Source organism: Mandrillus leucophaeus, unplaced genomic scaffold (assembly GCF_000951045.1).
Source record: "Mandrillus leucophaeus isolate KB7577 unplaced genomic scaffold, Mleu.le_1.0 Scaffold351, whole genome shotgun sequence".
Taxonomy (NCBI): Eukaryota; Metazoa; Chordata; class Mammalia; order Primates; family Cercopithecidae; genus Mandrillus; species Mandrillus leucophaeus.
Window position 1 is genome coordinate 1450264 of NW_012103710.1, and position 17071 is coordinate 1467334.

Consider the following 17071-nt stretch of genomic DNA (forward strand, 5'->3'; position numbering starts at 1 on the left):
CCCGGCTCACCAGTGACTTTTTAATTAGGGAACTCTAGTATGTTTAAGTGGTAACTTCAAGAACATATTTCCTCTGGGCTGTGCTCAGTGGCTTACGCCTGTAATCCCTGCACTTTGAGAAGTCGAGGTGGGCAGATCACTTAACACTAGGAGTTCAAGACCGGCTTGGACAACATGGCAAAACCCTGTCTCTACAAAAAATATGAAAATTAGTTGGGTGCAGTGGCATGTGCCTGCAGTCCCAGCCACTCAGAAGACTGAGGTGGGAGGATCCCTTGTGCCCAGAATGTCAAGGCTGCTGTGAGCCTAGGTAACAGAGCGAGACCCTGTCACAAAATAAAACAAAATAAATAAAATAAAGTAAGAAAGTATTCATTCTGTAAGGAGATTTACCTGTATGGAGAAAATTACCAAGAATTATGTGTGCTTCTATAATTAATGAATGCATTCCTTGTAACTGTTTATTATGAGCCAAAAGCTTATTTTTGACCTAAAAAGTTGTAGGAGATGTAAAATACTCGTTCTTTCTGTTATATGGTCTTATATACACTAGTGTGATTAAGTATGATTATATATGCTAATGTGATATAAGATTGTTTGTCATATAATAAATTCTATGATTCTGAAATACAGCCTATTTTAAGAATTCCTCATGTCAACATTACAATTCATAACCACTAATAAAATACTTTTAAAAAATTAATGATAATTTTTTCCATATATGATTGAATATTTCTTGCCTTTTTATTTATTTATTTTATTTATTTTTTTGAGATGAAGTCTCACTCTTGACCCCAGACTGGAGTGCAATGGCAAGATCTCAGCTCACTGCAACCTCCGCCTCCTGGGTTCAAGTGATTCTCTTGCCTCAGCCTCCCGAGTAGCTGGGATTACAGGCATTTGCCACCACGCCCGGCTACTTTTTGTATTTTTAGTAGAGACGGGGTTTCACCATGTTGGCCAGGCTGGTCTTGAACTCCTGGCCTCAGGTGATCCGCCCACCTCGGCCTCCCAAAGTGCTGGGATTACAGGCATGAACCACTGCTCCCGGCCTCTTGCTTTTTTAAATAGCTAAAAGGATGACTTTTTTGAACCAAATTTGTACCAATTAGATTTCTGAATGTCCTTATGTTGTAAGAGTAACCTCTGTACCTCTCCATATTTTTATATAAACATTATGAACATGTCAGAAGTTTATCACAGAAAAAAATTATTGCATTTTCTTGGGAAATATAGGTAAGAAATCTGGCAAAAAGAGAATGGAAAAAGTGAATGTTCTTTTACTCAACTTGGTGAAGTTTTTCAATGTAAATGTGAAGAATTTCAAATCATTGGTTACTACTGATGAATGATCAGACACATTGCTGTGTATTTTAACTGAACTGCTTCTGAAATGTGGTGAGCTCCACTCCACATGTCTTTCCTTATTAACAAACAGTTGTCTTCTTAGGTTTTAATGTCCCTCTTTGAAAAATATTTTGTAAAAGGTATTTTGCATTCATTTGGTAATAGTGTCATTGGTACCAAGTTTTTATTTTTTTCTCATTAAATTACTTCAAAGTAACAAGGTTAGTCAAATGTATGCATAGTATATTTGGTGAGAAAAATGTCAGAGTATATGAAAACACTATTATACAAAAAACATTTTAATATTCAGATTATCATCACCATTAAGTAGTGGGCAATTGAAACTTAGGTCAAGTGTTTTGCGTAAGGTTGCAAAATTGGTCAGTGTAAACTTCAGAATTTAAACCTGAAGCTAACCTGCTTCATAGATTATTAAAAGATATATAAGAATTATAAACTTGTTTATTCATTGTACAGACTATATCTTTTAAAAAACTAGAAAAACCAGTTATTAGAAAAATTTTAAATGAATAATGAATACTAATAGACTTTAATTAAAATAGAAATAAGTGGAAGTTGTATATATTGTAACCCATGTCAGTCAAAGCTATATTATTCCTATTATTACCTTGATATTTTAAGCACAATTGGAACATGTGAAATCTGAAAATGTTAACAGCTTGCTTAAAGATCTGAAAGGATAGGACCTAAATTGTAGCAGAACTGATTTAAATTAGACCTAGTAAGAATATTTTAAAATAAGTTGTTAAGCATGATACAGATTTTTCAGAGAGCTTTTGTATTTCTTGAATAGAAATTTTAAACATATAGGACATTCACTAGCGGTTAGAATTTTGTAATTCTTGGGGAGAGAGGGTATTGAAAGACCAGATTAGCATCCTGCAGGCCATATTTGGTCTGTGGGCATGTTTGCTTTGACTACTTTAAAAAAAAAAAGAAAAACACCATTTAAAAATTGAGAGATAATGCTTAAAAGTCAGTTTTCTGGCTTTTCTTAAAACATTAAAAGGTTAACACCAGGCTCATATTTCTTAAAGACAAGTTGCTGGAACTATGTAGAAGCTTTGCCTTTAGTTGGGGCATGTCTTCATTTCACCACAACCTCTATCCATTCTCTCTCACACATGGCTTGCTTTCCTTTACCAGACTACCGTCTGTAGCATCTGAGTTTGCACTCCCTGGGATAAGTATAAGGGTCTTTTAAAAGTCTTCTTGAGGCATCTAGGGCTTTTATACAAAATAACTAGAATATATTATATCTCCAAATTATTTTTTAAAAATGATGCAATGGGAACATTTGATTAAAAAATCAGTAGTACTATCAATCTTTGAGATTAGATATAGATTTCATAAGAGCTGGTACACAGCACCAATACTATCAGGATTACAATGTGGGAAACACAGTACTTAATTTTGTAGACCCGTATTTTTCCCTGCTCCATTGCAATAATAATTTTCTTTTTTTAGATTCAGGGGATTCATGCCTAGGTTTGTTACATGGGTATATTGCGTGATGCTGAGGTTTGGGCTTCTATTGATCGTGTCGCCTGAATAGTGGACGTAGTATTTTGATAGGTAGTTTTTTTTAACTCTTGCTCCCTCCCTGTCTCCCATCTTTTGGAGTCCTGGTGTGTGTTTTTCCCATCGTTGCAACTATGTTTTCTATCTTGGGGCACCATTATAGAACAGTAACTTCATTTAGTATTTTATGGGGTACTGCTATGAATTCCGATGGTAAAAGAAATAACATAAAATTAATTGTCGGATTAGAATTTAAAGTCTTGAAGTACTCTTACCTAAAGAGTAGAAGGCCCACTTGAAGAAATGACTCTGTTCATTAATTTGGGATTGGAGGCTCTCAAAGTTTCTCAATGGTCCCAGAGTCAGTAGAATACCCTTAGCTATGGGCAGCCTGGCAGTCCTTTCGTGATAAAGGGCATTGCCAACCCTGGAGATTTTTTTTTTTCTCCCTAGAAGTTTCTTTTGAAAAGAGCAGTAACCTCTTAAGACAAGATTTAACCTTGGGGTCCTTGGGTTCATTTAATTTAGAACTTGGATGAAAACCTGGAAGCATTTTGAATGAGTCTTCTGGAGATATTACTGTGGTCATAGGTAAAAATTATGTCACTAGAAAAAAGCATGAGGTTATTCAAATTTCCACAGAGTAGATTTAAACATTTTCCAGGATATTTGCTATTTAAAGCTGTTGCTAAATGGTGGAGATTTTTAAAAAAGTGAATTTCATTTTTAAAATGACAAATAATAATTGAATGTATTTATGGAGTACACAGTGATGTTTCCATACAGATCAAGGTAATTAGCATATTCATCATCTCAGACATTTATCATTTCTTTCAATTCAGTATCTTCCTTCTAGGTGTTTGAAACTGTATAATGTTTTATTGTTACTATGGTCATCCTACTGAAGAATAGAACACCAGAACTTTTTCCTCCTATCTAGTTGTATCCCTTCCTTCTCTACAGGGATTTTTTTCATGTGCCTTTTCTTTTAGAATTGTGTTTTTTTAGCTTTATTGGCTACATTTTGTTAATGCGCTTGTGTTAACTTTCCTTACGGCCTCAATTACAGATATATCCTTTGTGTTGCTTACAGATTGGGCTTTATAACAAATCATACCCAAGAGTTATACTTCTCATTGTGATTTTGATTTACATTTCTCTAATGACCAGTGATGATGAGCTTTTTTTCATATGTTTCTTGGCTGCGTAAATGTCTTCTTTTGAGAAGTGTCTGTTCATATGCTTCATCCACTTTTTGATGGGGTTGTTTGTTTTTTTCTTGTAAATTTGTTTAAGTTCTTTGTAGATTCTGGATATTAGCCCTTAGTCAGATGAGTAGATTGCAAAAATTTTCTTCCATTCTGTAGGTTGCCTGTTCACTCTGGTGATAGTTTCTTTTGCTGTGCAGAAGCTCTTTAATTTAATTAGATCCTGTCTGTCAATTTTGACTTTTGTTGCCATTGCTTTTGGTGTTTTAGTCATGGAGTCTTTGCCCATGCCTATGTCCTGAATGGTATTGCCTAGGTTTTCTTCTAGGGTTTTTATGGTTTTAGGTCTTATGTTTAAGTCTTTATTTCTTCTTGAGTTAATTTTTGTATAAGGCGTAAGGAAGGGATCCAGTTTCAGCTTTCTGCATGTGGCTAGCCAGTTTTCCCAACACCATTTATTAAATAGGGAATCCTTTCCCCATTGCTTGTTTTTGTCAGGTTTGTCAAAGATCAGATGGTTGTACATGTGTGGCATTATTTCTGAGGCCTCTGTTCTGTTCCATTGGTCTGTATATCTGTTTTGGTACCAGCACTATGCTGTTTTGGTTAGCCTTGTAGTATAGTTTGAAGTCAGGTAGCATGATGCCTCCAGCTTTGTTCTTTTTGGAAAGCAGTGATACTTTTATGCAACTGAAATATCAGATGTTCTGATTCTTGATTCATTGGGTTCCTGGTTGTGGACGCATGGTTGTGGTGGAGAACAAAGAGCTTTTTTTTTTTGAAACAGAGTCTTGCTCTGTCACCCAGGCTGGAGTGCAATGGCATAATCTTGGCTCACTGCGACCTCCACCTCCTGGGCTCAAGCGATTCTCCTGCTTCAGCCTCCCAAGTAGCTGGGATTATAGGCACATGCCACCATGCCCAGCTAATTTTTTTGTATTTTTAGTAGAGACGGGATTTCACCATATTGCCCAGGCTGGTCTTGAACACCTGACCTCAGGTGATCCACCTGCCTTGGCCTCCCAAAGTACTGGGATTGCAGGTGTGAGCCACTGCACCTGACCCAAAGAGCTTTTTTTTGACTTACCTCATCATGCACATCTGCCAGCTCTGTCTCAGAGCCAGCTGTGTGTAGAAGCAGTATGGACATTGTCAGATATTACAAAATTGAGGACATGTTTAAAGGATTCTCTTGAAAGCTTAATTTTTGAAATTTTTTTATTACCAGTGTGATTTCACTGTTTTGTATGGAATGTGCAAAGATTTGGTTTGTAATTAGACATACACAAATTAAATAATGAGTAAATATTTAGTATAGATGGGAAGTTTCCATGTATATGGGAAGATCTTCAGATAATGTAAGTCAATGATGAATTACCAAAAGAAGCGCAGACTATTTAGATGATGATTAGAGGCTGTTTTCTATGATATATGATTCAGTAAGCTTTGGGTTTTGTTTTTCTTGGATTGCATTTCTGAAAATTAATATTTGCTATTTCAATCTAATGTTATAAGACATTGGATTTACAAAATAGCTTCATCTTCCTCTTCTGCTATTCTTAATACTTATTCCCTTACCGCATAGGATTTACTATCTAAATATCGAATATAAATATTGAACATTTTAAAGGAAATTCAATCAATAATTAAAATAAGTAAATTATACTTTTAAATTTAATATGCTAGTTATAATTTTGGGAGAATAAAATTTAATTTTTCTTGCAAAATGAAATTGAAATAATATACAAATTGGTAAAGATATTACATTTATTTATTTCCCTTTTCACTCAATTTGCAACTACAAAATATCTTATAACACTTCTGATATTTTTACATCGTTGGGACTCTGGGATTATGGGATTAACATGGGCTTTGGAGTAAAGTGAATGAATTAGTAGCTTATGAATTTAACAAGATTTTTTCATGTTTTGAATATGTGTCTTCATCTGTTTACCTATCATATGGTGAATAAAATAATATTAATGAAGTGCTTAGCACAGAGTTTAGCGTGGTAGTCACTTACAAGTTAGTTTATCATCTTTTTTTTTGAGATGGAGTCTCACTCTGTCACCAAGCTGGCGTGCAGTGGTGCAATCTTGGCTCACTGCAACCTCTGCCCCCTGGGTTCGAGTGATTCTCCTGCCTCAGCCTCCTGAGTAACTGGAACTACAGGCACGTGCCACCACGCCCAGCTATTTTTGTATTTTTAGTAGAGATGGGATTTCACCATTTGGTCAGGATGATTTCGATCCCCTGACCTCATGAGCCGCCCACCTTGGCCTCCCAAAATGCTAGGATCATAGGCATGAGTCACTGTGCCTGGCCAGTTTATCACTTTCTCATATGAAGATCAACATAGTTGGAGGTTTGTTGGGAATTTTGAATGTAGCATCGTTTAAGTAGAGATACTCTTATAAAGAGATTTGATTGATTAGGTATTTAAAGTCCAGGCCAAGGAAGCAGTATTTGACCATGAAAGATAATAGGCAGCCAATTGTTTTAAATTCAGCAAATATTTATTGAGGCATTATGTGCGTCCGTGACATGGTATGAGGTATTGGTATGAGTAAAATGGCTCTAGCTCTGACTGAAATAGTGAAATAAGTTCTTTTGGAAGGCTAATATGACTACAGTGTTTGGGATGAATATGAGAGGGAAGAAAATATGAGAGAAGAGGGAGGAAAGTGAGAAGTCAAACAAGAAGGCTGCTGCAGTAATCTCTGTTTGAAGTGATATGGCTTTGTACTGATTGGTAGAGAAAAAAGGGAGGCAGTGATGAAAGCCAGGGATGTACAGGAACACTAACACATGTTGGTGACTGACTGAGTGGATGGGCAAGGGGTGTAGAAGATGCAGACATTAAAGAGTGTTCCATGTTGTCAAGTTTGGGAGTCTTGAAAAATAATGCTGTTAGTGCCAAAAATGTGGTGGGTAGTCGGAAAGAGGAGAGTGCTTTTTGCTGTACACTTTCTTTTTTTTCTTCTTTTCATCCACCTTTTCTTATAGGGGAATTACAGGAAGGATAAGAGGGCATATATGGGGGTAATTATTGTATAATGTCATCAGAAGTTTGTTAATAGACATTAAATGAACAAAGTATTAACAACTAAAACAAATATTTAGAAAAAATAAGCAAATTCAAATTCACAGCCGCTGATGTAGAAAATGAAGAGATAAACCTTTCCCCAATGCTATATTTCAATCTAACAAGTATTTATAAAGTGCCTACTGTGTACAAGATATTGCAGATGATAGACAAGTGGATTTGTTCTGTTGTCAAGTCTATAAACAATGTAGAAATCTGGGTGTAGAGGTGGTCAGGAATGAAGCAGGAGATAAAGCAGGTCATATAACTGCATCCAAGAAAATGTTTTGCATGCTAATAGAGAAGGACAGAGTACTTTTGGGTCTTAGGTGAGAAAGGATATCAGTTGTTGAGAAACGAGGAAAGCTTTTATCAGAAGGTAGCATTTTAGGCTGTAGAAGATAATCTATAGGAGTGGTGGTAAAACACTCTTAAGTGGGTGAAATAATGTTTTCAAAGGTATTGGGAATAAACATCACATGGAGAGTTGGGCATGTGTAAGGTAGTAATGGGACATAGATCTGGTAGGATAAATTGGAATCTATGAGGGCTTTAAATACCAATGGCGAAGTGTGTCTTGAATTTAATAATAATGATAATCTTAGTAACATAAGAACTGTTTAGGTGGAAGTTACATCAGTTACTACTTTCAAAATGTACACAAAACTCTTCTGATGATGGAAGTTAACTTTTTCCAATTTCTTATTTCATGATTACTATATTCTAGATGATTTTCCTCATCAGCTTGAATAACTGAAAATCCTTAACAACTGCCTTTCATACTCTTCACTGTCACATGTTAAAGATAGGAACATAAAAAAGAAATGTGAAGAGACTTCTAACTGCTAAAGTTTGGGTTGCTTCTGAAATTTGCTTTTTCCTACTGTGGTAATCTTTAAATGATGATTTTTGCCAAGTGTCTCAGAAAAAAATAGCCAAAAATTTGTAGATTAGCTTGATGATATGTGATGAATGACCAATTTAATCCTAGTTTAAGGTACAAAATCTTAATATGTTACCTTTCTGTGTTGATTTTTTTTCTGAATATGCTTATGATATTTACCGTATTTAATTTCTAAATATTTGTTTCAGCTATGAATTTGTGAAATACCTCAGACAACATATAGGCAACACTTTGGGTTCTATGATTGAAGAAGAAATGGAAAAATGCACATCTGATCAGAATCAAGGTGAAGAATGCGGCTATGATACAGTTGTACAGCAGGTCACTAAAAGAACTCAAGAATCTAAAGAGTGAGTATGGCCATAATAATATTTTCAAATAACATTTTCTTCAATGAGACTTCTTGACAGCACCTTGATCTCTGTCACTCACAGTCTATTTCTCTCGTAGCAGCCAGAATGATTCTTTAAAACAGTGAGTCAGATCACGACACCCTTTCACCCAGACTCTCCAAAGGCTTCCCATCTCGTTTTGAGTAAAACCCAGAATTCTTTTTGTAGCCAAGCCCAATGAGGCCTACCATGGGCCTTCTGCTCCCTCTCCTACTCCACTTCTTACCATTTCCCCCCTCATGCTGTGGTCTTGCCTGCCCTTTCACAAAAAACCAAGTAAGTCCTTTCCCGAGGTATTCGCACTCACGTTGCTCCTGTTACCTGGAATGCCCTTTTCCCAAATATTTGCATAACTTGCTCCTTCACTTTTTTTGGGGTCTAGGTTAATTGATGTAAACAACAGTTAAGTTCCTAGAGCCTATTTCTGGCCAAAGAAACATCACCAAACTTCTAAATAAAGATGAAAACGCTTGTAATATTAAACACTGAAATAAGTGTGAGCTATACATGCATTTAAGAAAGATTAATAAGGGCAAGATAGTTATTTAACTGGAATAATTATTCCACTTCAGAGTTGCTGGTAGCCTATCCTGCCTGGCATCTCGGGGTACAAGGTGGGAACGAGCCCTAGGCAGGATGCCATCGTCAATTTTTTTTTGCTCATCAATGTTTTAATGAAAAGATGTTGAATTACATGATGTCATTTGAAAACCTGCTGTGGTTCATATTTCCAGTATCAGAGACATTTGAATATATACCTGAGCTTATATTACTGACTGTATTTTAAAGTATTAAATCTAATTTACTTTTAATTAGTTAAACTTAAAAAAAATTATTTTGGACAACAGCTCTTCCTCTTTGGGACAACTGATTGTATTATTTAAATTAATATGTTGTAATTGACAAAGTGACATCATACAGCTATTTTAGTAAATTTAGCAAGTTTGATGCACTAATCTATATCAAGCGTAAATTATAGAGGCTAAGATTTCTTATTTCTTGATTTGGGGAAAACAAAAAATAGAATCACCTTTATCTTTGGATAATATTATAATTCCTAGTAAGTCTGTTTCTAGCAGTATCATTAAACAATTCTAGAAGGAATACTAAAATACTTTATTAGTCAGCTAATGAAAGTATTTTCATGGTAAGAGCAGAATTTTATATAGTACTGCTAGGAAATTACTTTTTATCTCTATTTAAGCTATTTGATTTTCCTGTGTTTTAGTTCATCCATGTGTTAAAATTAATACAGTAATGATTACCTCACAAAGATTTTAAATGACTCAGTAAATGTTTATTTTCCACTTTATGAACCATGGATGAAAGATTTTACATTGTGCAGCATTTTTTTGTTTTTTCAGTTTTTTTTTTTTTTTTTGGCGATTCTTCAGAAATCACTTAGGGCTAATGTGGCAACACTACATCTGTAGACATCATTACAGTTGTTATAAAGTATTTTTGTAATTAAACATTTCGAGATTTATTTTTTAAACAGATGTTTGCACACAGAATAATTCATTTATAGGATCTATATAATATACAATATTCCTCATATAATGAGTGGAAGTACTGTAGAATTTCATTGTTAATTGATGTGGTTTTTATTCACTATTTCTTAGAGCTTTTTCTTTCTGTAGTCTTTAAAACTTGCAAAGCATGAAAGAATCTACTCAATGGTGTTTATATTCTATTTTATATCTGTTTTTTCTTAGTCTTTTCAAAACTGCAGTGGCTGCTATTGAGTTTTAGTTCATTTAACTCTTGATATTGATGATATGACACTATTTTTTAATTTACTTTTTAGAATTATTAGCTGCTGCCTGTGGCCATTTTTTTAGTATTTTTTTACAGCATAATTTATGCTGGTCTTTTCTAAAAGGTCTGTTGGAAACATTTATTTTCAAAGCAAAACTTATAGATTTTCTATGGATTTTAAGTACCATTGTCCTTATCCTGTATATCATTAAGATTTACTTTTATACTTCTTTATTAAATCACCAGATTATAAGTTTTAAGGAGATAGGGACTTTATGTTGTTCACATGACCTTCCCTAGCTGCAAAGGAGGCTGGGGAGTGTACTTTAGTCCTGTGCCCAGCTAGAATTCAATCACTGTGGAAGGAGAGAACAGCTTTTGATGGATGTGTATTGATTGCTGCCAGGGCACTGTTTTGTTTCCCTGTTTGTTGCTGCCCAGAATCTGTAGAGGCAGAAGCTGGATCTCCGAGCTCAGTTATCCTTAAATATACTTTGCAAATTAGTGTGTGTGTCTCAGACTTCTTTTTGATGTCCCTTTATATCAAACTGGGATATTCCCTGGACTCTTTGTTACCTCTATTGAGTTGTCTCCTGTATGTTTCTCCCCCTAGCGGTTCCTAATTTATTTCCATCTGCTTTCAGTATTTTTGTGTTTTCTCATAATTTCTGGTACTTAAAGAAATATGTTAAATATGCGTATTTCAAAACTTATAGTTCTATATGATATACATATTAAAAATTGCATTTAAATATATTAACATAGTTTAAATTATGTAGAAATTATATCTATTTAACAAGAAAAATTTTAAATGTATTTTATACTTTTTATATAGAATCTCAGTCTATGATTTCTATTCAAATTCCCCAGCAGATTTGATTTCTTTTATGAGAGATAAAGTACCTTTTCTTCTTTTGATTTATAGAGTTACAATGACCCATTATCCAGAATTATACAGAAAAGGACATTTCTGTGCATAGTTTCCTAGTGTATTTTCATTATTTTAATGACAATAAATACATGTATATATGTATATATACACACACACTATACATGTATTTATTATCATTTCAGACATATATGTGTATATATGTATATACACACACATATTTATTTCTTGCTATAGTCATATGAAATAGGTTAGCTAGATTGTATTTTTAGTCGCATTTTATAGTTGAGGAAATTGAAACTTATTCATGATGACAGAGCTGGCCGGTAAAATAGTCAGGATCCCCATTCAAGTTTTCTAATTTCAAATTTTATAATTTATTCACTATTTTTATTTACATCTTTATGCCTTTTTTGTTTTAAATATAGAAATTTCAGTGGTTCAGGTCACACATGCTTCATTTGTAAAATAAAGAGCTCAACTATATTTATGGTTCTTTCTAGCTCTAAAATTCTATTCGTAGTGCTTTTGAGGATTTCAGTTTCGTATTCATAGGGATGCTTGAGAGTTTGAACTTACAAAGTGGAGAAATTTGATACCAGTTCTTTTTAAGCTTTTTAGACCAACCAGAAGAGATTTTAAATATTATCTAATTCACACTCTTAATAATTTCAGGAATCTTTTTCCTAACATCCTGAGAGTGGGTTTCCCACCTCTGTTTGAAAGGATACATTGATAGCTTAACTCTTACATAGGTCTTGGGAATATACAAGAGCTCTCAGTTGTGTCTATGGGTGTCTATAAAGTGTGGACAAGGGAGAAGAGAAGGAAAGAAAATAGAAGATGGGAGGGGTGGAGAAAGAGATAGGTATAAGACAAGAGGATGAAGGTTATGTGTAAGTTAGCCTGGGTTTTGGTGGTATAATATTAATAGTTGACTTTTTTGCTAGCAATTGGAATCCATGCCATTGAAACCTCTTGCCTTACGTTCTTTTAATTTTACTACCTTGGTCCACGTAACCATGAAAAAACCCAGGAAATAACATACTTTTTGAATTCCCTATTAATTTTTATTGCTGTTTTGTGAATTCTGTTCTACCACTTCTTCTTTAGGAAAAATTGAGTTTGAGTTTTCTGTTTAGCATTGTGTTCGTAAAGGGACTTCCCTTTTTATAGAAAAATAGATAATTTAACTAGTTGACTGTTTTAATTTCTGATCGCATTTCTCTTATTAAGACTACCTTGAATTTAAAGGTACAAAGAAATGATGCATTACCTGAAGAACATTATGATAGCTGTGGTTGAGTCTATGATTAACAAGTTTGAAGAAGATGAGACACGAAATCAAGAGAGGCAGAAAAAAATCCAAAAGGAGAAAAGCCGTAGTTACTGCACAGACAATTGCTCTGATAGTGATTTGTCATTCAATCAGGTATGTTGTTTTGTTTTGCATTTATGTCTTGAAGTGGTGTTTAATAATAGCTTCAATAAATTATTTCTTAGCCATATTTTTCCTGCCTTCTTAAGATTCAGAAGAAAAATAAACAATAAAATTAAATAACCTAATATTAAATATTTAGTCCATGAAATAACATCTTATAGAATTATGTTCATTGAGTAGCTACATTATATTTGAGACAATTCTTGGTGAGATGAGGAAATTAATGTATGTTAGAATTAAAAAAAATAGCGTGTTGAACCAAATCTGCTTAAGCTCTAGTTAAAACATCTTATTCCCAGTTAATCTGCATTAAAATTTAACTAAATTAGAGATTACGTGTCACGATAAAACATTTCCTTTATACATTCTCTGGAGGTGAAAATTGTGAATTGTTAGTTTTAAAACATTAAGCTTTTTTTTAATGTCAAGAGATTTGAGGTCTTACATTTTCTACTACCAGGTTGTAGGAACCCTTGTCATTTGGCTGCAGCAAAATTAAGAGGAAGATGGGGCCAGTGACTGGATTGGCCCTAATAGAAGACAAGGAAAACTAGCTGGACTAGAGCCTATGCATGTGCCATGGACTTGTACACAAAGACTACCAGGCCAAAAGAAGCCTGTCTGACCTTAGTGTCGATCTCACCTGGTATTTTTAGTCAAACATTTTTTACCTAATAAGCTATACCACAGGGACATAACTATAAAATAGGTCCTAACCATATACCAGGAAGGGATTTGAGGAGTTTGGATGAAAACATGAACAAATATGTATATTGGTCAAGTTGGGACTGCGTGATTGAAGGAAAAATGGTTTTGGAAATATTGGAAGCATAACTTAAAGGTTATGCTTTGTGCATTGCCACCTGTGCATTGCCACCATTGCATCATTTAGCAGGAGAGATTATGCTGAGTAGTGAACTTTACAAGTCAAATTGATTACCTGATGTGATGGAGGACAAGACAAAGATTGTGAATTTTCTTCATGTTGTAACCCTTAATCATTTCTTGTTGAGGAACTATGTGGAAAAAGGTGGGGTATAGAGATTTTAGTTTAATACGGTCAGATGACTTGTTTAGTAAGTTTACTGAGCTGCTTCTTCAAATCAAGGACTTTCTGGACTTAAAAGGCACAAAAAACGCAATTTTATGACTCTGGGGGCTCACAAGATTATACGTTCTTACTTACTTGCTGAACCACCTGAATACATTGAAATTGAAACATAAGAAAAAAAAATGGAGCATTTGTTCTAACAAGTACAGGTATTCAGATCTAAATAGGACCGATTTCGTAGCTGGCAGTTAAGACCTTGCCAAATCCCAAATGCTGAATTATTTCCAGTCATTAAAATGGTAGATTTTTAAAACATGCAAAGCTTTGGTAGAAATGGGGTTATAGTTTTTGAAGATGAATTTTTTTTTTTTTTTTTTTTTTTTTTAATCTTGTTTTGTTTCAGTTCTTGAGGAGGAATCATGCTTTAAGTTTCCCTGGATATCTTTGGGATGTCCACAGGGTATATATAAGTTTTCACATGTCTATCCTATAAATACAACTTTGTTTTAGAAGGCACTAATTGGGTTGAAAGCAAACTCTGCCCATCAAGAAGGCATGGTATCCCTGGACTTTTGGGAAGAAGCGTAAGAGTGCCAGAACTGTCCTGAAAGCTATTTCAGTATGTCCAGGTTCTAAGAGATATTGGGTATAGTTTTGCTTATAGTGAAATGAGACTGTCTTTCATATAGCTGACCAAAGAGAGACTGAATATATTCAGAATTGAAAATATCTCTAAAATTATATTAGTCATTCATTCCAATAAATATTGACAATCTTATTCATGCCTTCAAAATTGTTGTTTCTTGCTGTGGAGTGAAAAAAAAGATCTGAATTTTCCTATGAATAACATTGTAAACAATGCTGATGTTAACTGTTTTGATATTAGTGAAATACTTGTGTTTTGTGAATAGAATGGGCTTTAATTCATTGTTATTACTTAAAAAATTGCAGCCTGATTATATTTGGAGTTTTGACCCATTATTGAAAAACAGGAGACTGTTAGTGTAAGTGTGAGGATATTGAAGAACAAAGGAGAGACAGTAGTTGTTACCATAGTTGCAAGCATTACTATGAAAAGATTTGATATTGTGATTAAACCTGGAACAAGTCTCTGCAAGATAATGCCAGAAAGATAGAAATAATAATACCAGCTCTAATAATAATACCTGCCGTATACTGGTCCCTGTACTTAGCTTTATATTCACTATAGGTATTACTAGTCCATTCTACAGAAAAAAGTGAGGCTTATAATAATAGTTAAATAATTCACCCAAACTTGAATAGCTAGTGAAGGGGGACTTTGAGTTTAAAAATGGCCTCTCTCCCTGCAAAGTCGGTTCTCTTTATTCTTTTCCCAGCTACCTGGAGACTGCTTGGGTATAAGTTATGGTTCCACCACTTACTAGCTGTGTGGCCTTGGACAAATTTCTTAACTTCTTTGTGCTGTAGTGTTTCCCATTTGTAAATGGGGATGAAAATACTACTTACCATATAGGGTTGTTGAGAAGATTAACTGAGTTAATGTATGTCTTGTGTTAGAGCAGTGCCTGGCACACAGACACTGCTTTATACAGGTTAGCTTTTATTGGTGACGTCTCTTAAAGGGAATGCTGAAATGGACACAATTCAGAGACACACTCAAATATAAAAATTTCTCAGCTGTGGTCCTATATGATTTCAAACTGATCATCTCTGTGCCATTTCTAACTGCTTGGGAAATTAGAGGATTACCTCTGATACACATTAAGCTTTCAGAATTCATATCCTTTCCTCTTGCAGTTTTTCTGTCTTTCTCTTCCTCCGTAGTAATTAGTATAGTATAGCACAGGCATTGGGCTGTTTTATAGCGTGCAGCTATTTTATAACCTTCCAAGGGAACTTCACCCCAGGGTGTGTACCTTTACGCAGAAGGTGAGTTTAGGATAATAGTCACCTATTACTCTTGCCTGACACAAACATGTTTAAAGTATTCACTCTTCCTTTGTTTTCCAAGCAACTTCTCTTTGAAACCCATCCTTTGGTACCTGTCATACATAGAATAATGGTCCTCTCAAAGATGTCCATGTCCTAATCCCTAGAACTTGTGAACATGTCACATGACATGACAAAAGGGACTTTGCTGATGTGATTAAGTTAAGGACCTTCAGATTGTAGGATGATCCTGAGTTATCCAGGTGGGATCCATCTCATCACAAAGGTCTGTGTAAGAGAAACCCAAGAGGATCAGAGTCAGAGTAGGCGCTGTTAAGACTGACGGAGGTTGTAGTGATGTGATTGCTGTTTTTGAAGATGGAAGTAGGCCATAAGCCAAGGAATGAGGGTGGCCTCTAGAAGCTGGAAAAGGCAAAGAAATAGATTCTGTCTTTCCTGGGAACAACTTGAGCTCTATGTTGCTAAGCTTTGGATTCTTCCAGTAAGAATTTTCTTGAGTAGGTTTTTTTCCTTATTGGGTACATGGCCTTTCTCCTGTCATTCAGAGTATGTCCTTTCAATTATCCTAATTTATTTTATGCTATTCAAATCTTAATCAGAATATCTTGAGTTCAGCAACTGTTTTCTGGCCTCTATTAAAATCTTCAAAGCTCTATAATGCTCTTTTTGGTGAAGAATTCTGCCTTTGAGGATTTTATACAACTACTGAGAAATGGCAAGACACCGATCTCTTTTTTGGCAACATCACTCAGAGCAATAGGATTAGCTACATCCCAACCTGTACTTCAGAAGTTTCTCAATGTCTGGCTACCCTCACCTGATAAGATTTTAATTATTGCCAGGCGCGGTGGCTCACTCCTGTAATCCCAGCACTTTGGGAGGCCGAGGTGGGTAGATCACAAGGTCAACAGATCGAGACCATCCTGGCCAACATGGTGAAACCCCGTCTCTACTAAAAATACAAAAATCAGCCGGGCGTGGTGGCGCACGCACCTGTAGTTCCAGCTACTTGGGAGGCTGAGGCAGGAGAATTGCTTGAACCCGGGAGGCGGAGGTTGCAGTGAGCTGAGATTGCGCGACTGCACCCCAACCTGGGCGACAGAGTGAGACGCCATCTCAAGAAAAAAAAAAAAAAAAAATAAAGGCCAGGCAGGCATTGTGGTTCATCCCTGTAATCCCAGCACCTTTGGAGAACAAGGCAGGAGGATTGCTTGAGACCAGTCTGGGCAACATAGAGACAAGGTCTCCACACACACACACACATACACACACACACACACACCCCCCACCTTAGCTTGGCATGGCATTGTGTGCCTGTATTCCCAGTGACGGGGGACTGAGGCAGGAGGATTGCTTTGTTACGGGAAAAGTGGTCTTGACCCAGAACCCAAGAGAGTTCTCAGATTTTGTGCAGGAAGGAATTCAAGGCAAGTTGCAGAGTGCAGTGAGAAGAGATAGTTTATTGAAAGTTTATTGCCAGCATCTGTTGTTTCCTTACCTTTTTTTTTTTTTTTGAGATGGA

At 35.3% G+C, this 17071-nt stretch overlaps 1 protein-coding gene across 1 annotated transcript in view; it reads left to right on the forward strand.

Annotated features, from left to right (window-relative positions):
• Positions 1–17071, forward strand: part of TBC1D32 (TBC1 domain family, member 32) — a 254389-nt gene that overhangs the window by 4417 nt on the left and 232901 nt on the right. Inside the window, exons 2-3 of the mRNA XM_011989387.1 lie at positions 8275–8436; positions 12380–12557. Coding sequence (XP_011844777.1) covers positions 8275–8436; positions 12380–12557 — 340 coding nt within the window. The remainder of the gene's footprint in view (positions 1–8274; positions 8437–12379; positions 12558–17071) is intronic.